Source organism: Heteronotia binoei, chromosome 14 (genome assembly GCF_032191835.1).
Source record: "Heteronotia binoei isolate CCM8104 ecotype False Entrance Well chromosome 14, APGP_CSIRO_Hbin_v1, whole genome shotgun sequence".
Taxonomy (NCBI): domain Eukaryota; kingdom Metazoa; phylum Chordata; class Lepidosauria; order Squamata; family Gekkonidae; genus Heteronotia; species Heteronotia binoei.
Window position 1 is genome coordinate 20,929,410 of NC_083236.1, and position 23,475 is coordinate 20,952,884.

At 44.9% G+C, this 23,475-nt stretch overlaps 1 protein-coding gene across 2 annotated transcripts in view; it reads right to left on the minus strand.

The window, feature by feature from the left end:
• Window positions 1–23,475, minus strand: part of BCL2L14 (BCL2 like 14) — a 49,980-nt gene that overhangs the window by 9,687 nt on the left and 16,818 nt on the right. For both annotated transcript variants that reach the window (XM_060254400.1, XM_060254399.1), the window contains exons 2-5: window positions 10,186–10,625; window positions 6,685–6,882; window positions 4,225–4,295; window positions 1,898–2,170 (exon numbers count right to left, since the gene is read on the minus strand). In XM_060254400.1, coding sequence (XP_060110383.1) covers window positions 1,898–2,170; window positions 4,225–4,295; window positions 6,685–6,882; window positions 10,186–10,625 — 982 coding nt within the window. The remainder of the gene's footprint in view (window positions 1–1,897; window positions 2,171–4,224; window positions 4,296–6,684; window positions 6,883–10,185; window positions 10,626–23,475) is intronic.

The window sequence follows — 23,475 nt, forward strand, 5'->3', positions numbered from 1 at the left end:
GATTTTAAATGTTTCAAATTTTAAAATAAAGGAATAGTGCAATTTCTTGTTCGATGCCCTCTCCAGAAGTTTAAAGCTGAGCTCAGGTTAATGGAACTCACGGAGGAATTTCTCATGCGCAGGCAGCTGGCCAGGACTCCACGCAAGCTCCCCTCTCAGTTGGTCCCAGTTTAAAAGGAAGAATCCATGCCGTCACTTCACTGGAACAACGTTGGAGTCCAGTGGCACCTTTAAGGCCAACCAAGTTTAAACTTTGGTCTTAAAGGTTCCGCTGGACTCAACTGTGTTCTGTTGCTTCAGACCAACATGGCTACCCACCTGGATCTCTTTTCACCCCACTGGGTGACTGTGGGCCACACTGATTGGGGAAAGGAGAAGAGTTCTTGGCAAGGGCAGATCAGCTACTGATTGGTCCTCAGGGATCACCCAGAAGTCAACATGAGGAACCAGGGTTTTGTTTACTGCTGAGAGCTCCCCTCCCTGTTGCCTTTGGCCAACCTAAATGGCAGTGAGCAATTCCCCGTACAATTCAATGTGCCCACATTGCCAATGTGGTGTAGTGATTAAGAGTGGCAGACTCCAGTCTGGAGAATCAGGTTTGCTTCCCCACTCCTCCTCCACCTGAAGCCTTCTGGGTGACTTTGGGCCAGTTACAATTCTCTCAGAACTGTCTCAGCCCCACCTGCCCGTTGTGTAGAAGAGGAAAGGAAGGGGATTGTAAACTGCCTTGAGACTCCTTAAGTTAGAAAAAAAAGGTAAAAGTAATCCCCTGTGCAAGCACCAGTCATTTCTGACTCGGGGGTGATGTCGCTTTCACAACTTTTTCACAGCAGACTTTATGGGATGGGTTGCCATTGCCTTCCCCAGTCATCTACTCCTTACCCCCAGCAAGCTGGGTACTCATTTTACCGACCTCTGAAGGATGGAAGGCTGAGTCAACCTTCAGTCGGCTACCTGAACCCAGCTTCCGGCAGGATCGAACTCAGGTCATGAGCAGAGCTCAGACTGCAAGACTGAAACTAACCACTCCGTGCCACAGAGAAAAGCAGGGCATAAAAACCAGCTCTTCTTCCCCATATAGACGTGCACTCAGCCATCGTCCCTGCCCTTGCTCCCTGGGCTTTTGGGGAAAACCTATGCTACAGATTTCCATCAGTCATGACTTCTATATAAGAATCTTGAAAATTGTAATTTGATCAGCACATTGTGATGAAGTCTCTTAAGAGAGCCAGTTTGGTGTCTTAAGAGAGCCAGTTTGGTGTAGTGGTTAAGTATGCGGACTCTTATCTGGGAGAACCGGGTTTGATTCCCCACTCCTCCACTTGCACCTGCTGGCATGGCCTTGGGTTAGCCATAGGTCTGGCAGAGGTTGTCCTTGAAAGGGCAGCTGCTGTGAGAGCCCTCTCCAGCCCCACCCACCTCACAGGGTGTCTGTTGTGGGGGAGGAAGCTAAAGGAGATTGTGGGCCGCTCTGAGACTCTTTGGAGTGGAGGGTGGGATATAAATCCAATATCTTCTTCTTCTAACCCTTTCACAGAACTACAGTTTTCTGGAGAGGAAGCACAAAGGCATTGGTTACAGAGCACAACATAATATCCAAACAGTCCTAGCTTCTGCCCTGACCTGAATAGTCCAGGCTTGCCTGACCTCAGAAGCTAATTAGGGTTGGTCCTAGTCAGCTTATGGAAGGGAGACTGCCAAGGAATACCAAGGTCATGATGCAGGCAATGGCAACTCTCCTTGCCATTGAACTCTCCTTGCCTTGAAAACCCCACCGGCTGCCGTAAGTCAGCTGTGACTTGATGGCAAAATATAAAAACCCTACCCGCCCAGGCACCAGCCCCAGTCCACAGAGCCATCACAGATCAAGGTCAAAGGGGATCCTTAGCTTTCTTACCCATCCGCCATGGCTGTGGAACCAAGGCCTGAAGTTTTCCTTGAGGTACTTTGTCCCAAAGCCCAGCACGAGATTCATGGGATGGTTGTCAACAGCAGTGAGTTTGGTTGTGACTTCCATCACATAAGCCACTTTTGTACTTTGCACGTGGGCCTCAGAGTCTTTCGTAGGGTCCACAGGAACCTCCTCTAAGAACTGATTTATGATTCTTCTGAAGAACGAGTAGGAGATCAAATCCCGGAAGTTCAAACGGAAGGTGTTGTCCTTTTCCATCTGGGGATGAACATAAAGCAATTTGTCAGAGTGGGAAGAATCCAGAGAGAGCCGTTCTCCCCACCACCACCACCAGGGCTGCCAACTGGCTTGGGAACTTCCTGGAGATCTTGGGGGAGAGCAGGGTCTGGGAAGGAGGGGGAGCTCCATGAATACACAATGCCATAAGTTCCATCCAAAGCTGCCTATCTGGAAATAAGTTGTAATGCCGAGAACTCCAGGCCCCACCTTGAAGTTGGTAACCCAGCCCCCCACAGGCCACTCAACTGATTTCATGATCTGGACAGTGGCAGTGTGTGTGGTTTGGACCTCGCTGTTTCAAGTCCAGGAAACAGAGTGTGACAAAGTAAATCAAGTTTCCCCCTCTCTGCCCCAGTGATGAAGACCTGCCATTTCCCAACACAAGTGACTACTTAGCAGCCAACTTACTGTAGGGCCAGTAGCTTTATGAAAAAGAGTTCAAGCCAATCTCAAAAACTGTGAAACGTTGCTGGATGCTTCTGGGACTCCACCTTGTGGCACACTCACACATATAAATACCTTCCTTTTGACCCAGGCTTAATACAATATTATTGGTGTGGTGCAGAGTGGTAAAGCAGCAGTACTGTGATCTGAACTCTCTGCTCACAACCTGAGTTCGATTCTGGCGGAAGCTGGGTTCAGGTAGCCGGCCCAAGGTTGACTCAGCCTTCCATCCTTCTGAGGTGGGTAAAATGAGTCCCCAGCTTGCTGGGGGGGGGGAAGTGTAAAAAAGACTGGGGAAGGCAATGGCAAACCACCCCGTAAAAAGTCTGCCGTGAAAACGTTGTGAAAGCAACGTCACCCCAGAGTCGGAAATGACTGGTGCTTGCACAGGGGACCTTTCCTTTCCTAATACAATATAGTCATGAACAGACACTCTCACATTTTTACATATTACTGTTTTATTGCTTTTGCATGCTCATGCTACTCAGATCAAAGGTTTGCTCAATTTGTTAATTTTACTATTCTGCCATTGAATCTTAAATTCTTTTTAGCATTTTGCATTCTAAACCACTCCCTACCAGATAATTTTACTATACTGTCACTGGTTCTTACATTTGTAACAGTTTGCATTCTGAGCCACTGACTACCAATTACGTGTGGCTTTGCTCACTGTACCAGATTCCTCGTCTGATGAAGTGTGCTTAGAGAGTACACGAAAGCTTACGTTCTGAATAAAACTAAGTTGGTCTTAAAGGTGCAACTTGACTCCTATTTTGTTCTAAAACGCAAAACTGTTTTGCCTCTAACTGAGGCGTGTGCCAATGATCTGTGTCCGGGACAGCCACGTCTGAATTCTTGGGGCTTGTTCTGTTCTCCACAGGACAATCTGGGAGCCAAAAGAGAAGTTTGCAGCACAAGCTCTCAGGCCTTGATGCTGGCAATGATGAGCAGAAAGGGTTTTGACTAACGGCGTGCATACACACTCAGGCGTAGCTGAGGCGGTACAAATATGGCCTTGAGAGAGCTAAAAACAGATTCCATGAACTCTCCATAGCAGCTAAAACGGCTAAACTGAGGCTATCATACTTGGCCACATTATAAGACGACAAAAACCAATGGAAACGACAATAATGGCAGGAGAAGTTGAAGGCCACGGGAAAAGAGGAAGACCCAACCTGAGATGGATTGACTAATCAAGGAAGCCACGGCCCTCAGGTTGCTAGACCTGAGCAAGGCTGGCAATGAAAGGATATTTTGGAGAACATAAGGTGGTCATAAGTCAAAAGTGACCTGACGGCATTGAACTCACACAGAGCACTCGAAAAAGAATTTTCTTTTCCCTATATTTACATATAAGAGCAAGCCTAGTACCATGGCTGGCCCAGTCCAACAAACTGCTGTCCTTGTTCCATTCAAGGGAAGCTTTCTTTTATAAAGTTTTGTGAAAAGGGAAGCGGAGACAAGACAGGCCTGATGGGGCTTTTGACAACAAAAAGAGACAGAAAATCTTCTGGTTTGTGAGCAGTAGAACTCACTGCCTGCTGCAAAGGAAGATTGTAGAAAAGTAAGGGCCTCCCCAAACAAGTTACCTCTTTCTCTAGTTCATCTCCTGATTTTCTTAACAAGGCAACTATTGTGCCAATTATCTTTTCTTCATCATCTGGCAAAAAGACAGGAGAATAAACCTACAGTGGTTAATTTTGAACTCAAGCAGTTAAACACATCATCAAATTAAGGAATAACACTGTATGCCAGGGGTGGCCAACGGTAGCTCTCCGTTTGCCATGCTGGCTGGGGCTGATGGGAGTTGCAGGCAAAAAACATCTGGAGAGCTACCGCCGGCCACCCCTGCAGTATGCTTATAATTTGTAGAGTTTGTTGGTAGACTTTTTAAACAAATAAAATCATGTACTTTTCCTAAGTGCCCCCCTTATATTTCATCACTTCCTTGCTTCCCACCTAAGGTTGCCAGGTCCAGACTGGGAAATACCTGGAGAGGGGAGGGGGTAGACTGAGGAGGGCAGGGTTTGGGGAGGGGAGGGATTTCAATGGGGTATGAGGCCATAAAGTTCACCTTCCTCAGCAGCCATTTTCTCCAGATGAACTCATCTCTGTCTCCTGGAAATCAGTAGTAATAGGGGGAGATCACCAGCCACCACCTGGAGGTTGGCAACCCTATGAGGCTCTATGTTATGGTTCCTTCCCCCATTTTTCCCCCAAGTGCAGCTGCCAGGAATGCTTTATCAAGGAAGAGAAGGGCATGCAAAGAAAGGGAAATGTTTAACTCAGGGGTGGCCAACGGTAGCTCTCCAGATTTTTTTTTTTTGCCTACACCTCCCATCAGCCCCAGCCATTGGCCATGCTGGCTGGGGCTGATGGGAGGTGTAGGCAAAAATAAATAAATCTGGAGAGCTACCAGTGGCCACCCCTGGTAACTCTTCCTTTTTTGTTGCTGGAGAAAGCCACCTTAGATAGGGTTGCCAGCTCCAGGTAGGGAAATTTGAGAGCTGCGGGCGGATCCAGGGAAGGACAGAGTTTAGGGTGGGGCAGCACCTCAGCAGGGCATGGTGCAATAGAGTCCACCCTCCAAAGCAGCCATTTTCCCCAGGGGAGCTGATCTCTGTCATTTGAGGATCAGTTAATGACAGAAGATCTTCAGACAGCACCTGGAAGTTGGCAACCCTAACTGGATCTGATTATGCCTGCTCTGGAGGAAACTAACAGTTGCCCATATTTTGCCCTCCAATGGGAGTAAAAGCAGCTTGGGGCGATTTTCCAGAGAGAAAATGGCACCCACTGAATAGTTTAACATTCCCTCTCTCCCCCTATGCCACCCTCCTCCTTGATAAAGCAATCTGGGCAGCTAAATTTGCAAAACAAAAATGTTCTTTAATGCACAAGTAACTGAGCCTCAGATAGAGAAAGCTGAGTGCGGTTAAGGATAGCTGAGGGGGGGAATCCTCCCCCATAAGTCCACTGAAAGAAACAGTGAAACTTCCCTGTGGGACATACCAGACATTTTAAAAACGGCAAAATCTCTAATTTGTGTTATGAAGATCACCACCTAACTACTTTCCAACTCCATTCATCTTCGATTATGATGTGAGTGCCCCGATATTAATAGTTTGGTGACACTTTGGGGGTTTTCTGCATCACACACCAAAATGTTTTAAGCCAGCCCTGTTCCAGCTACTGTGTGAGAAAGGCCAATAGAATAGGTTTCCTACTTGCAAGCCCTGCTGGAGCCATCCAAACTACAAGAATGACACATTCGTCATGCCCGTTTGAGGCTTTCAGGTGTAGTTTCTACCCAGCCCCTAAGAGTTCCCAGCTTTGTGGCTTCCTCAGCTTTTCAAGGACAATTTTCAGCAATTTTAGGACTCTAAAATCCCCTTTTTTGTGCAGTCACAGCTGAATTTGCATTTCCTTACTGAAATGCTCTGATTTCAGAAGTCATAAGAGAAGTCATAAGAGAAGGGGAATGCTGGAACTCTCTGACAGGAAACCTCTCACATAACCCTCCCCCCCCCCTTCTACAATCATTTCAAAGACTAAGAGAGCAACTTCCTAATCCTGGCTCTTAGTTAACTTCAAGGCTGGCCTGACAACACTCTCAGTCCAAGCCTTTTGAGTCCCAGAATCCTTTGCATCATTGCAAGAAGATCACGTGACAGAATGACTTGGGCTGAGCCCAGTTCCATGGAAACATATCACGCTCAGTCAGGCCAGACAATCTTCCCTGAAAGACCATGCCCTAGGCATAGGCCTTTCCAGTGCCTGCTGTGTCCCAAGTCACCTCTGAATGTAATGGGTGTGTGCAACTGGATCGCAGGACAACAGTGAGGCTCCAGATGCTCAGCCAATGTGCCAGGGGGCACTTGCACATGTGTACCAGACACATGTGTACAAGACACAGGAATTCCATGCCAAATGTGCAAAGGTTCTCCTGCATGTAAATCTACAGGAAAGGTGCCCTGAGAGCAGGAAGTTTTAAAACTTTAACTCGGCAGGAGTGAGCGATGGCTGCACTGTGAGGGGAGGCAGTTTACCTTTTCCGTCATCCACAGAAGAACCTTGAGGCACAGCTTTGGGGGCCCCTTCAGGCACAATTTTGGAGGCCCATCCGCCATCTTCCTCGAGGCTCAGTGTACGGACTAATCCTCTGCCCTCTATCGTTTTGGAGCGAGACCTGGAATTATCTACTAGTTCAGCAAGCTTGTCTGCTACACGAGTGATGTCCGAATCTTCTGTTAAAAAAAAATAAAATAAAAGACACACAGAATCAGACTAGCTAGGATTTTATTTTCCAGCTGATGCCGTATTCAGGCACATACAGTTTTTGTACCACTATCACAGGAGACAGGGACATCCCACTAGACACCACAGAGGAGGTCGAATGCACGTCCACTCCTTGTCTAATGGGCTGGGTTGGAATACCCATACAGCCTGCATAGACAGGCCAAAGCAGCCACCTTCACAAAGATGGAGCACTTTCAAGATACGGAGGGGGGGGGAGCATAGCTTTCTTTACAGACACCACTTGCCCTCAAGGGTGGATCTTGTTTGGGTAGGAGTCAGTGACAGAGCCCCCTCTTTGCACCCCAAAGGTCTCTGGCTCAGGCCCCTGCATCACAGGCAATACAGCTGGAAAGATTCCCCTTCGAAAGCCCTGGCCTATTTGGGAAGGCAGCCCCAAGTTAAATGGACTTGGTTTGGCCTAAGGCCCCACATGGTCTTGTGAATGCCAACAGAGCATCTTCTCCCAGACATTTAAATGCTGAGTAGAGGTAGAAAGGCTGCAACGTTTGCTTTAGGGTGCCCCTTTTGGAGTATTATAGCGGCCCCGTGGTAAAGCAGCAGTACTGCAGTATTGTGGTCTGAACTCTCTGCTCACGACCTGAGTTCGATTCCGGTGGAAGCTGGATTCAGGTAGCTGGGCCAAGGGTTGACTCAGCCTTCCATCCTTCCGAGGTCGGTAAAATGAGGACCCAGCTTGCTGGGGGGAAAAGTGTAAAAGACTGGGGAAGGCAATGGCAAACCACCCCGTAAAAAGTCTGCCGTGAAAATGTTGTGAAAGCAACGTCACCCCAGAGTCGGAAACGAATGGTGCTTGCACAGGGGACCTTTCCTTTCCTTTTGAAGTATTGGGTTAAGTGTAAAAAAAAAAAAGTCAATTGCCTTGGAACCACAGAAGCTTTGCACAGTATCCTTAATCCTCCACATTTCCCAGTTAAGGGGAAAATGCTATTCAAACAAGTTACAAAGATGATCTGACTCCAATGGTAACAAGAGAAAGAAATTTGGCTTGCAAAAATAGAAGCACATTGTACATGACATATTAACGTAGGAACATTTAACTTATATGTTGTCGAAGGCTTTCCCTGGTCGGGAGGTGGGGGAGGTATGCAGTGGTTTTATTCTAGTTTAACTGCCGCGGCTCCCTCTCAGCTCCCCTTGGAATTACTTGTTGAGGGTGTTTAGACTCCACAGCCTGCCTAACAGAACAACAGAAATGACTCAGAAGAGGAGATTAATATTGAACTGTTGAGTCTTGTAGTGCAGTTAATCATCAATCTGAGGAAGGGACAAAGAATTTGCGGGCGGGGAACCCAATGTGGCTGTTTGGCTAGATTCAGTGCACTTCAGTACATCTACACAAGTCACTTGGGAGGCCTTGGACTTAGTGGACTGATTCTTAATATAAATAGCTGCCTCTTCTTAGAGTTCCCTGCCTTAAGAATATTAGAACTGCTGTCACCATATTTATTTCAGCATTGTCAGCATTGTACACTATTAGCTTTCTTTCAAGGGATACGGGAAAAACCCCTACGTGTTTTGCATGGCAACATCATTGGGGATCTGAAACATGACAGAGAAGGGACATGACTCATTCCAGAGATGAGTTGTGTGGGTTTGCTGTAGAGCAGCTGGATTTCACTCCAGTTGCACCTCAGAGACCAACAAGATTTTCAGGGTCTGAGCTTTGGGAAGTCACAGCTTTGACTCTCGAACGCTTACAGCCCAAAAATCTTGTTAGTGCCTACAGTGCTCCTGAACTCAGATCAAGGACCATCAATAAATCATATTAAAGCAATCAAAATATGAAGACCACATTTAGAAGAAACGTAAATGAAATAGCACAGGTGAGGATGTTACATCAATTGAAAAATACAAGTATAAATACAAATGCTTGGTGAAGCTGCGTGGGAAACACGTAGAGGCTTTTAAAGTATCCCTAAAGGGAATTTCCGTTCCCCTGCTGCCCCCCCTCCCTGGCATCTGACCGTGCCTTCTTTCATCTTGGTAACCGGTGAAGCCCTCTTGTCTTCCTATGCAGGCTGTGGCCCAGCCCATGTTAAGGGGGTTTAGGGTCCATTGGTTTCAGTGGTAAAGAGTTAAGGCGGGGATGTTGAACTCATTTATGATGAGGGCCAGATCTGACATAAATGAGATCTTGTCGGGCTGGGCCATGTGTGTCATAAGATGTAATGCCAGGTAGCAGAGATAAACTTATCAAGTACACAAGCACAATTAAAGATTTTTTAAAACAATTAAAATAAAACATGCTTAAAACATTAGCACTCATTGTTCTTAAAAGTGCTTTCTTTGTATCTCTCCTTTGTGATCCAGGGAACTGGGTAAAGGAAGCTCTGGCTCTTTCATTACTTCCCCAGGGGCCAGGAGGGGGAGGAACCTCAGCCAATAGAAGGAAGGGAGACTTGGCTCAGTAGTCCTGCTGTGTGATTGAGACAGCTTGGCAAAGCAAGCCATCCCTTCCCCACTCCTCTCCCCAAGACAAGATCCTCAGCCAAATGGAGAAAATCGGAGAACCAGCAGCAGAAGTTTGGAGCATGCGTTGATCTGTGTCTGAAACAAAGTTACTATTGCTCCGGAAAACAATGAGAAAAGAGGCTGATGAAGTGTGAGATAAGCGAAACCGTGAGGACTCCTCTCTGTACGGTTCCTCCTTATTCTCTCCATTACAATGTCACAAGTGGTACTTTTAAGGACTCCTCCCTACAGCACTTACTTACAAACTTTGCTAAAGCTGTTTCCTATGTAGAAATTTCAAAGTATATGAATTGGGGGAGTACAAGTACCTTATTGTTCCTTTGTTCTTTTTTTTGTCTTGTATTTGCACTAAATCAAATGCATGTACACACATTGAGAGTGTGAATATCTTAATTGTTGACTGGTGGTTTTTGGAAATATTCCATTTGTACATCAGTACCAGTTACTTATATTGTATTACCTGTAATGGATAAAATAGAGGCTTTGCTCTGCAGCTCCTGTGCAATTGAGCAAGCAAGCTGTGATACAGAAAAGCAAGCTGTGATACAGAAGGAAGCAAGAGAAAGAGAAGAAAGCAGACAACAACCACTTGTTTGGGGCCCTGATTCAGCCCCTGGGCTGCATGTTTGACAGCCCCAAGTTGAGGACACATTTTAAAAATTTGCCCTTGAAACATATGGGGCACAAATTGCAGCTTGATCATGTCTTCGATATTTAACCAACAACAACAACAAAAGACAAAGAAAAATCAAACCCACCTTGAGTTTCTGTTGAGAAAGTGGTTAAATCTCTTCCAGCACCTGACTGGAACTCTGGCAGCTTCCCATTTACTTCACTCTTCCCAGGATCCTCTTCAGTTTGGCCCCGTAGACAGGGAAGCACCAAAAAGCGCTTCCAGTGGGGTTGTCTCGTCTTCTTCTTCTGGCTCTTCCTTTTAGCCAAAGGTTTGAGATCCTCAGGAAGCTTCTCTTGGGGTGCCTTTCCTTGGTCTGTTGGGGTGACCCCTTGTGCCTCCTGCCTGGTCAAAGATGACCCCTCCTGGCCCTTGGCGCCCCTTTCTAGAAGTTCGCCATATTTGCTAGCAGACAGCCGGCGCTGGGCATAGGCCATCAGCACCCTGTATTCTACACTGGTTCTGTCCTCGTCCTCCAAAGGGATTTCTTCCATACTGGAAGCACTGGTGAAATTCATACTGCACCTGCAAAGATAACATTCCTCAGTTACCCTTATCCACATTTATCAATCCTTTGTATTTGTACAATGTTTGGAATTCCTTTGGAGGAAGAGGAAGAAGAAGAAGAAAAATCAGAATCCGTTTTCTCTGGTAACAGAGGAGATATAACACTGCACTACAAATCACCCCACCTCAAAGAAAAAAAAATGCTATTAGTTACCTCCATGCTTGACCAGAGACACATGGAGCGCAATAGCAAGGTCTCTGTTAATTGCTCTTAGACCGCCACAATTAAGGAGGATACATTTACACATCTGTCTCCAATTTTGACATATTTATTTGTTTCACAGTCTCCCCCCCCCCCCAGAATTAAATCCAAACAATAGTGACCTTATAAACTTAGATTGTTATTCCTGTTTGCGTCTATGAAAACATCTTCATGTTGTATGCTAATTTGCTGTTCAACCTCTGCCTTATATATGTGGACTGGTGAATTCCATTTCATTGCATCTGAGGAAGTGTGCATGCACACAAAAGTTCATACCTTGAATTAAACATTGTTTGTTTTAAAGGTGCCACTGGATTCAAACATGTTCTAAGTGGCTTGCAGTCGCCATTTCCTTCCGCTCCCCATAACAAGCACCTTGCAAGGTAGGTGGGGCTGAGGGACCTCTAGGAGAATAGTGACTGGCCTAAGGTCACCCCTGAAGGCTTCATGTGGAGGAGAAGGGAATCCAACCTGGTTCTCTAGGGTAGAGTCTGCCACTCTTAACCACACTGCAAAACTGGAAAAATCTGAAACAGCCCAAGGGGTTGGACCCACTCAGCTCTTTCACTCCATCTCATCCAGTTCCCTTCTTTACTACAGCCCTTGTCACCCATGACTTTTGTTCATGCAGGTCCCAAAGGAGACCCCCCCCCTTTCCTTTTTGGCCAGCAGGGAAGCCAGCTAGATGCAACCCAACTTGCTTCATTTGTTTTGCTTCCCTGGCCAAGTTGAAATGTTGCTCCTCCCTCTGTCTCTTATAAAGAACAGCGAGGGCTGCCAGACTCCGTGCTGAAAATGTGGAGGCTGGGGTGAGACATTTACAAGGCTCTCCTGGACAGAGTTAAGCTCTTCTAAGCCATCAACTTGAGTTGACCTAGAAGAGTGTAACTGGCTTTAAGATTGCACACGTGCTGGTAGCCAAGTTAATGCTTAGTGGATCGACAGAAACTGGCTGAAACTCTGGGCTCATTTACAAGTTCTTTAATAATAATACATTTTTTGTCAACAAAGATTCAATCCACTTCCAGTAACCTTTAATGGCATAACCAAAGACTCAGTCAAGAAGATAGGTTTGTGCTAGGGTTTGTAGGACTGCCAGATTCCAGGTGGGTTCTGGAGATCTTCTGGAATTACAAGTGATCTCTAGACAACGGAGATCCAGGGAACTGGGCAAAGGAAGCTCTAGCTCTTTCCTTCCTTTCCTAGGGGACCAGGAGGGGGAGGAGGCTCAGCCAATAGAAGGAAGAGAGGCTTGGTTCAGTAGCTCTGCTGTGCAATTGAGAGAGCCTGGCAAAGCAAGCTCTCCATCCCCCACCTTCCTCTCCAAGGCAGGAGCCTCAGCCAATAGAGAAAATAGAGGCTTTGCTCTGTAGCTGCTGTATGATTGAGCAAGCCTGGCAAAGCAAGCTGCGATGCAGAAGGAAGCAAGAGAGAGAGCGAAGGAAGCAGACTATAGCCAGTAGCTCGGGGGCCTGATAGGAGCCCTCCGGGGGCCTGATTCAGCCCCCAGGCCACATGTTTGACACCCCTGCGTAGAGTCCACCCTTTAAAGCTGCTGCATCCTCTGGGAGAACTGACTTCTGCAGAACTCAGGTACCACCATGCTCTTGCTGGCATCAGAGGTTAAAAGATATGATTATATATTTGAATGCAATGATAAAGCTAGGGTGGAGGAAGGAATTCTCCTCACTGAGAACTGGTAACTTGGTACCTTGGTCGTGAATTCCCCATCGAGGTAAAATGGGAGAGCTTGTAGTGGCCGTTTTATCCTATCCACTACATTTCTTCTCCTGCCTTTGCATTGACTTTCTGACTGGTAGGGACAGAAGGACCTCGATTTCAATGCAGATACAAGTAAATGCATGGTCAGGAGCCCTGAATGCTGCTTCCCTTTTAGCCCTCTACAACACCTATTCCGATCAGAAATGTGGCTAAAAGCAAGTTGCAACCTGTGTATAGCTGCAGCTTTTTTACAATATCAACTCAACTTAATATCTGTTAGTCTTTTTTAAAGGAAACTTACCATCCATTAGCTAAGCTGCCCTGCAGGAGAGGAATAAATGCTCCAGGCAGCAGGTGGAGGATACTGGGCCAGGTCAGACAGAAGTCAACTGTTCAAGCATCCCTTTGATTAGTCTTCAGAAGACCCAGCAGGCCTCCCATCTTTGGAGGGCAGTGCCTCGTGCAAATGCTCAGCCTCAACATGCGCAGCTAATTAAAGTCGGTAATCATACCAATGCAGTGCAGAAGATGCTCTCGGCGGTTCTTTCGGCTTCGCAGCTGAGATGCGCTACGAACCAGCCATGCAGTCACTTTAAATACTTGCATTTTTACTTTTGCTTGAGGGCGAGGCAATCTGCAAATGGCTAGGGCTGTCATAAACCCATACCGGGGCTGCCCCAGGCTCCTTCCTGGTCCTTCCTGACAGGCACAAGGTCAGATGGATAGGGCAACACCCACCAAAAGAGCTGCGGGAAGGCTGAGCGGCTTCCCGTTTGCTCCAAGCATCTGTGATAACCAAGTGCCATCTGTTTCCTGGTACCTTTACATAACAACTAGAGGGGGCTGCATGTATGTGCACACATGCACATGCACACACACATCTGTGGCAGGCATAACTCAACACAAAATAAAGCAATGAGTGACAACACAGGAAGAGTCCTAATGGATCAGACCAACGGTCCATCTAGTCTAGCATCTTGTCTCACATAGTGGCCTACCAGTTCCTCTGGAGGACCAACAACAGGGCATAGAGGCTGAGGCCTTCCCCCGATGTTGCCTCCAGGCTCTGGGATTCAGGGGATTAGTGCCTCTGGATGTGGAGGTTTCACTCAGCCACCAGGGCTAGTAGCCACCGAGAGACTTATCCTCCATGAATCTGTCTAATCCCCTTTTAAAGCTGTTTATCCCTTTGGCCATCACTACATCCTCCAGGAGTGAATTCCACATTTTAACTGTCATGGGATCCACAGTGCAAAAGCTGAAGGGCACTGGATTGTCTTGACGACATCCCCTCCACGCACCTCCACACTATGTGCAATGGAAGCAACAGCGGTCTGTTTGTGGCAGGCACAACTGATCAGAAAATAAACTTAGGAGTTTAAAAATGGGCCACCAGTTACAGGATTATCATGGGAGTCAGAGGGTGATCAGTGAAGGGAACCAGAATGTCATGAAGAAGATGAAGAAGATATTGGATTTATATCCCGCCCTCCACTCCGAAGAGTCTCAGAGCGGCTCACAATCTCCTTTCCCTTCCTCCCCCACAACAGACACCCTGTGAGGTGGGTGGGGCTGGAGAGGGCTCTCACAGCAGCTGCCCTTTCAAGGACAACCTCTGCCAGAGCTATGGCTGACCCAAGGCCATTCCAGCAGGTGCAAACGCAGGAGTGGGGAATCAAACCCGGTTCTCCCAGATAAGAGTCAACACACTTAACCACTACATCAAACCGGCTCTCCTGGCCTGGATTATATCCAGACTCCTCTGCTATTTGCAACGGAAGTGAATGGTTTACAAGGAGGAGGATTGGATTTATATCCCACCCTTCACTCAGAGTCTCAGAGCAGCTTGCAATCTCCTTTCCCTCCCTCTCCCGAAAACAGACACCCCGTGAGGCAGGTGAGTCTGAGAGAGCTCTTCAAGAACTGCTCTTGAGAGAACAGCTCCAAGAGAACTGTGACTGACCCAAGTTCACCCAACTGGCTGCATGTGGAGGAGTGGGGAATCAAACCCAGATTTCCCAGATTAGGGTGTACACTCTTAACCAAACTGGAAGGGGGAGGCAGCACAGATAGTATTACCACATGTGATCCCTCCCTCCCTTCTGGTTTTAAAACATCTGATATTCAAGTCTTGTGGTTCTCAAACATCAGACTTTAGTCAGGGCCTTTTTTTGTAGAAAAAGCCAGCAGGAGCTCATTTGCATATTTGACCACACCCCCTCATTTGCATATTTGACCACACATTGTTTTACGCAGGGTTTGTGGGGAAAGCCCTACAGAAACTCATTTGCATATTAGGCCATACCCCCTGACACCAAGCCAGCTGAAACTGCGTTCCTGTGCGTTCCTGCTTTAAAACAAAACAAAGCAAAACCCTGCGTTTATTCTATGCAGCTGTTACGTTAAGCAAGTTTGGCCACCCCTGAAAACCTTGGATAGCAAACAAGGAAGCTCAAACTGCCTCCAACAGGCTATCAGTAATTACAAAACAGCCTAAAATTGGTGCTGACCATAACCCAATAATGTGGATTACAAAATTGTCCAAAAGACTGAGAAGATGGAGACTGAATGAAGATTTGCTACAGAACAAAGAAACAGTGACTTTCCTAGGAAAAGAAACTAAGGAATTTTTCCAAGTGAATGATAAAGAAGATATTGACTTCCAGACGGTCTGGGATACCTATAAAGCAGTAATGAGAGGATTGTTGATTACTTTGAACAACAAAGATAAAAGGGAAAAAGAAAAACAATTATTGGACATTCAAAATGAAATAAAGAAAAAAGAAGGAGAGCTGAGGAAAAGACCAGGGAAAAAGAAGATTCTAAGGGAAATCTCAATATTGCAAACTCAATTAAGACATTTACTAAACAAAGAAGTGCAATGGAATTTGAAAAGGCTTCAGCAGAAATCGTTCGAAGGAGCAAATAAGACGGGGAAATACTTGGCATGGCAGCTGAAAAAAAAGAGGGAAAACAAAATAATTAGTAGAATTGTGATAGATGGAAGAGATGTAGTTACTCAAGAGGGAATAAAAAGAGAATTTTTTAAGTATTATGCCAAGCTGTTTAAAGGTGCTGAAGTAAAGAGAAAAAAGATAGATGAATACTTACAGAAAATAAAAATTGAGCCTTTAACTGAAAATATGAGAAAAATTTTGAATGACCCAATCGAAAAAATAGAAATTGAAGCAGCAATTAATGTGATGAAGAATGATAAAGCTCCCGGGCCAGACAGTTATACAGCTAAATATTTTAAAATTTTTAAAGATGAATTAATACCAAAATTACAGAAGCTGATGAATGTAATAAGAGCTAAAGGGAAGGTACCAAATACATGGAAGGAAGCTGTTATTTCTTTGATACCTAAAGAAGAAAGAGACGTCACAAATGTGAAAAATTATAGACCAATTTCACTTTTGAACAATGATTATAAAATATTTACAAGAATTCTGGCGGAACGACTTAAGCAATATCTGATAAATTTTATAAAGGAGGACCAAGCTGGTTTTCTCCCCAAAAGACAAATAAGAGACAATATTAGAACTGTTGTAAATATTGTAGAATACTATGAAAGACATCCAGAAAAGGAAGTAGCACTATTCTTTGCGGATGCAGAAAAAGAATTTGACAATTTAAATTGGGACTTCATGTTTGCAGTGATGGAAAAGATGGAGCTTGGAGAAAGTTTTATAAGAATGATAAAGGCAATATATTTTGAACAAAGGGCAAGGTTGTGCATCAATGCAGATCTTACACACGAAATGAAAATTAGTAAAGGTACTAGACAAGGCTGCCCGCTTTCGCCATTGTTGTTCATAATGACTCTTGAAATTTTATTGATGCAGATCCAAGATGAAAAAGATTTAGAAGGACTACAAATAAAAGGGTATACCTATAAATATAGAGCATTTGCGGATGATATAATGTTTATAAATGAAAATCCCTTACAAGCTACACCGTTGTTGTTAACGAGAATACAAGAGTTTGGGGAGTTGGCGGGACTTTACATAAACAAAGAAAAATCAAAAATTTTATGTAAGAATATGCAGAAAAATAGACAACAAGAACTACAAAGACTAACAGGTTGTGAAGTTACCTCTAAGGTAAAATACCTAGGGGTAGAGATAACAATGAAAAATATTGATCTGTTTAGGAACAATTATGAAAAGCTGTGGCGTAAAATAGAAGAAGATATGCTAAAATGGAACAAGCTCAATTTGTCATTGTTGGGCAGAATAGCTGCAGTAAAAATGAATATCTTACCAAGGATTATGTATTTGTTTCAAACCATCCCCATTGTGAAAGATGCGAAGCAATTTGATAAATGGAGAAGAAAATTTTCAGAATTTGTGTGGGCCGGGAGGAAACCTAGAATTAAAATGAAAGTCCAGATAGATGCAAAAGAGAGAGGTGGGTTTCAATTACCAGATTTGAAACTGTATCATGAAGCAATTTGTTTAGTATGGTTGAAAGAATGGATAACGCTATTAAATAAAAAACTTCTAGTGTTAGAAGGCCATGGGAAAAAATTCGGCTGGCATGCCTACTTGTATTATGGGAAAAAGAAGATGGATGGTCTTTTCTCTCACCATTATATAAGGAGTAGCTTACTAAATGTGTGGATAAAGTACAAGAAATATGGCGATGAGAAAAGACCTTTGTGGATAGTGCCGGCTGAAGTGATAAAGTTAACGGCCAAAACAGTTAAGGAAAAACAACTATCATACAACCAACTACTAAAAATACAAAGTGGGAAAATAGAACTGAAAACTGCAGAAGAATTGAATTATAAATATGATTGGTTTCAAATGCAACAAATAAAAAGCTTGATGGAGAATGATATTAAAGCTGAAGGAATTAGGAAAGAGCAAACAGAAATGGAAAGAGTTCTGCTTGGAGATAATGAGAAATTAATTTCAAAAGTGTACAAATTACTTTTACAATGGACTACAGAAGATGAAGTAGTGAAATCTCAAATGATAAAATGGGCAATTAATGTAAATAAAGAAATAAAGATGGAATCTTGGGAATATCTGTGGAAAAACTCTATGAAACTCGCAACATGTCATAGTATTAAAGAGAACTGTTTTAAGATGATGTATAGATGGTATATGATTCCAAAAAAATTAGCAAAGATGAACAATAAGATGCCAGATAGGTGCTGGAAATGTAAAAAGCATGAAGGTTCTTTCTACCATATGTGGTGGACTTGTGAAAGAGCTAAAATGTTTTGGCAGATGATTCAACAAGAGATATCTAAGATCCTGGGATATGAATTTAACAAAGAAGCAGAGACTTTTCTGCTGGGATTACAAATGGAAAAATTTCCAAAAGAAGATAGAACTTTAATATGGTACTTGCTCTCAGCTGCTAGGACATTGTATGCGCAGTTGTGGAAGCAAGAAAAAATACCAGAAAAATGGGATTGGACTATAAAAGTTATGTCATGGAGTGAAATGGACAAATTAACAAGAAAACTAAGAGACTGCGATTTAGAACGTTTTAATCGGGAGTGGAAGAAATTCAGAAGATATGTAGAAAAAGAGTGGAAAATAAAAGGACATTGGACAATTTTTGATGATTAAGACATTTAAGACAAGAATATAACTTTTGAAGGGGGGATCTTTTTCTTTATCAATTTTTGTTTTTTCTTGATAGTTAAAGGTACCTTTAATATCTGTTTTTTTAAAAAAAAATAACACTGGCGGGGGTCAAGTATTGGGGGGAGGGGTGGGAGAAAAGTAAGATGTGGGGTAGAATGATGTTTTTTTTATCTTAAGTCTTTTATAAGTTGTAGATATAGTTCTACTACCATATGTTGCTAATAAAATTGTTTATGCCCAAAGTAATTACAAAACAGCTAGCAATTTTCCAAAGCAAGGTTCAGAATTCAGTGAAGGAACTATAGGGGTTCAGGGACTGAAAAGCATAAAAACAGTTAAATAGTGTTCCGAAGGATGTCCATATGAAGAGTTACAAGAGAGAAGAGAAAGCAAAAGAGAGCCAAGCTTCTGGCTGACTGGAAATTCTGCGTCAGAGGATGGTCATAAAGAGGAATAATTAATCATTCTTATCCTATGGCAGTGTGTGCTGTATAGCCAGGAGATATCATCTAAGGATTGTCTGGCAGCTGAAGTTGTAACTCTTTAGCATTATGGATCACTAGATGGAAGCTAGATTTGATGGGCTGAGAGAACTGACTGGCCCAAGGTCACCCCGCTGGCTTCATGAGGAGGAGGAGTGGGGAACCAAACCCAGTTCTCCAGATTAGAGTCTCCCGCTCCTAGCCTCTACTCCTGCTGGCTCTCACAAGGAGGAGTGGGGGAGGATGAGACTTAAGGAAGGAGGAAAGAGTATTTTTAAGAGAAAAGGTGATGAACAGAGAAGGCGTTTACCGATCCTCAGCCTGCATTGTCTCTTTAGATAGGGTTGTGAGCTGCATGTTGGGAAATATCTGTTGATTGTGGGGGGAGGGGGGGTGCCTGAGGAGGGCAGGGTTCAGGGTGGGAGGAGACTTCAATGGGGTATAAAGCCATAGAGTTCACTTTCCAAAGCAGCCATTTTCTTCAGGTGAACAGATCTCGTTCGCAGAGAAATCAGTTGTAATCCCAGGAGCTCTTCAGCCACCAACTGGAGGTTGAGCAAAGCAACCAAATGGTTGGTGTGACAAATTACTAAGGACTGTATGTAACACTAAGCATAAATGTTATAAACTTATATAATAAACAATTCCACATCCAATAGAAACAATAAAGTACTGAAGCAAAGATATATTAAGAACATATAAGAGAAGCCATGTTGGATCAGGCCAATGGCCCATCCAGTCCAACACTCTGTGTCACACAGTGGCCAAAAAAGAAAGGAGGTTCACAAGCTAGAAGCCCTCCCACTTTGTCCCCTGCAATCACCAAGAATACAGAGCATCACTGCTCCAGAAGTCCCAGTAGCCCAACACACAGGCACCAGCGGAGAAAAATCCTCTTCATTCAGAATTTCATGTATTTCACATTATTTCTCCAGAGGACCTGATCTCAGGGCTGGATCTAGGGGGGAAGTGGAGGGGGTGCTTGCCCTGGGCGCCGTCAGAGGGGGGGGGGCACCAATTTGGGTATGGAGTCCTTTCTATTCTATGGGCCTGTAAAACAGAATGGGCCCATAAGGGGGTGTCATTTTTTAATTCCCCTCAAAAAACATGTAGATCCAGTCCTGCCTGATCTTGGTCATCTGGACCTTGACTGTACTAGCAGGGGATCTCCATACAGCACTGGGAGGCCAGCAAACCTAACACTCTGCTCATGGAAAGTATTGGGGGTACAACTTGCTGGTTTCTTAAACTAATTTAAAATCCAAATGCTGCATGTTTCTACATTCCTGTGTTCTAGAAGATTTCTTGTTAAGATTTGTGTTCTAGAAGATTTCTTTCAATCCACTTCCAATGCGTTTTGCAACTGGAGTTTACTGTGTGAAACGGCAAAATCCACTTGCAAACAATTGCTGAAGTGGATTGAAACTGCCTCATTTCACATGCGTGAAAGCACCCCCATTATCAACTGAGTGTCACAGTGACCCTGTGACCCTACACTGGAGTGAGGTTTCTTTTCTGTGCACTGTCAATCCTAGGTTTATTCATTCGGAAGCAAGTCCCACAGAGTGCAAGCGGGTTTACCCACGTAAGCAGGTTTACTCACGTAAGATCACAGTCTGGTGGTCTTCTGCTTTTAAAAAAAGTATTGCGCTTTAACTGTACCATTCAGGGGCACACACCTTCGGTTTCTCTGCAGACATGCTGACTCATCTGTTCTCCAACTGCTCAGCGGCCTCCGCCCATTCGCTTCTGAGTTTCCTTTTCTGTTTTTCTCCTGCCTCTTGCCCATTTTGCCTTTTCCGTCTTCCAACTTCCTCATTAGCCAGTAGAGCATCACAAGTTTCCCTTCCTTGCTTTTATGGCTCCCTCCCTCCTCTTTGTACCCTAGAGCAACTGGAGACTGAAAAAAACAGCCACGTAGAGGCCAAGAGCGAAACGAAGCAGTGACTGCACAAGACTGAGAGAAGAAGAGCTTGATTATGATTTCAGCTCTCTTCAATCCAAGCCCACCTGTAGGGTTGCCAGCCTCCAGGTGGGACCTGGAGATCTCCTGCTTTTAAAACTGATTGCCAGATTTAAGAGCAGTTCCTTTGAGGAAAATGGCTGCTTTGGAGGGTGGACTCTGTGGCACTGTCCCACATTGAGGTCCCTCCTCTCTCCAAACGCTGCCCTTTCCAGTTTGGTGTAGTGGTTAAGTGTGCGGACTCTTATCTGGGAGAACCGGGTTTGATTCCCCACTCCTCCACTTGCACCTGCTAGCATGGCCTTGGGTCAGCCATAGCTCTGGCAGAGGTTGTCCTTGAAAGGGCAGCTGCTGTGAGAGTCCTCTCAGCCCCACCCATCTCACAGGGTGTCTGTTGTGGGGGAGGAAGGGAAAGGAGATTGTGAGCCGCTCTGAGACTCTTCGGAGTGGAGGGCGGGATATAAATCCAGTATCTTCTAAATCCAATATCTTCTCTCCTGGCTCCTGGCTCCAGACCCCAAGCCCCAACCCTACCCCCCAAGCAGGCTGCATGGTTCCCCACTACTACACACTGCCTTGATTGTCTCTTAGAGTACTACTCTAAATATTAGTCTCAAGTTGCTCCAGGGTACAAAGAGGAGGGAGGGAGCCATAAGATTAAACAGATGGAAAGTGTATGGTTTGGCTTTGTCCTACTATGCAAGCATTGCTTACTGCAGATTTTCTGAGCAGTAAGCCTGTAAGCTTGACTTCAGATTCGGTGTCCACCTTACACACCATTCTTTTTCCTCCAGTGCATTTATTCTCTAGCTACATTTTTTTTAAAAAATGCACTTTCCTAAATCAGGGTGGAACGTCACTTGTGACACGTGGGGGGGTGGTGTCCAAAGTTTTCTTTTTTAATTACACCATTGCCCAATCACAGTTGTGCAGTAGCATCCAGCAAGCTCCTTCCATTTAAATCCTCGTGGTTCAGGTATTGTCCATGCATTTTAGTGTTCGTTCCTTGAATGGAAGGGAACAGAAAGCAGGCAAAGGGAGAAGGCCCACTGTTGAAATTGACTAATTAAAAAAAAATTGATAAGCAGATGCAAAGCTCCACTTTCTATGTTGCCAAGCGCCAGGAGATTCTCTTCTCTGTTCTCAGCAAATGGGAAAACTGGGAAAGAGTCACATGATCTCATAATATGGGGGAACACACTGAGAGTATAGAATGCATGGTAGAACCCACTGGCATGGCAAGCTGTGATGGAGCCACTCACTCCAATGGAACCCTCTCAGTGCCAACACTGGTCAGACTGATCCCTACAGTCTGATTCCTACAGACTGATCCCTGTCACCTTCCAGCCAGATACAAGCATGAGCTGTTGTGGTCACACAATGTTGAGCAGAACTCAGTTCAGCACCCTCGAGGCCAGTGCGTGTGGGATTTTGGCCAATGGTTCCCCGCAGGTGCAGCTCTGCACTGCCTCCTCCAAGCACCCACTTTAAACCAGTGGCAGGAGAGGGTTGCGCAGCCGGGAGTCATTTCTTTTTTTACAGTGATCTGAGGCTAGCGATAGTCTCATATAGTTTTAATGTTAAGATTTTAAGGTTTTTAAATGCTTTGACTTTTTAATTGTAATAATTTTGCACTTTGTTTATTGTTTTATCGTTTGGTGTGAGCCGCCCTGAGCCATTTTATGGGAAGGGCGGGATATAAGTCATAGAATAAATAAATAAATAAATAAACCTTTCCATTTAGGCTGGAGGGGGAAGGGTGTGACCACTGGTGTTTGAGAGACTGGGCTGATTTGGAAGCTCTTGGGAGGATGTGAAGCGCCTTCTCCTAAAAATGACTTTTTCCAGGGCTTTGTTTGTAGAAAAAGGCCCAGCAGGAACTTATTTGCATATTAGGCCACACCCCTGATGCCAAGCCCACCAAAACTGTGTTCCTGTGCATTCCTGCTCAAAAAAGCCCTGACTTTTCCCCTAGGTCAGTTAAAAAAAATAGGATTGCCAGGTCTCCACTGGCCAGTGGAGGGCATAGGGTTGCCAGCTCCAGGTTGGAAAATTCCTGGAGATTTGGGGGTGGAGCCTGGGGAGGACAGGGACCTCAATGGGGTACAATGTTACAGACTCCACCCTCCAAAGCTTCCATTTTCTTCACTGGAGCTTATCTCTGTTGTCTGGAGTTGAGCTGTAACTCCAAGGGATCCCCAGGTCCCACCTGGAGGCTGGCATCCCTAGAGATCCGTGTGGTTTATCTTAGGGTGAGCCCGGATGCCTTGGTTTTCATTTTCTGCTACTGCCTGACGTGGCACCCCGTGCCAGAGTGTGCACTTCTGCTTGGCAGTTCTGAAGCATACAAATCAGCACAAGACTTCCTGTGTGCTTCAGCAAAACCTCTTTCATTTGTGACTGCAAAGACATCTTGAAGGCTCAGTAAATGGAAAGGTTTGTGGAGGTTCATGGTTTGTAAGACCCCACAAACCTTCAATTTCCTGGTTCGTGGCTATCCCTGCTATTAAATCACTACTTCTTGAAACTAGATATTTTGAAGATAGCTGGGCACCTGCTACAAAATGTTGCAGATTCTTTGTGTGTGTGTGTATAGCTTTTTTTTTTAGAAAAAGGCCAGCAGGAACTCATTTTCATATTAAGCCACACCCCCTGATACCAAGCCAGCCGGAACTGCATTCCTGTGCGTTCCTGTTCAAAAGAAGCCATATATATATTTAAATCCCCTGCAACAGAGCGTGACAAACCAGCATTCTTACTGTTCCTTCAGGAGTCATGGAGCGGTTGAGGGCAGCTGAACATCAGCTAAAGTGGAGCCTTCTACTGTGAAGGCACA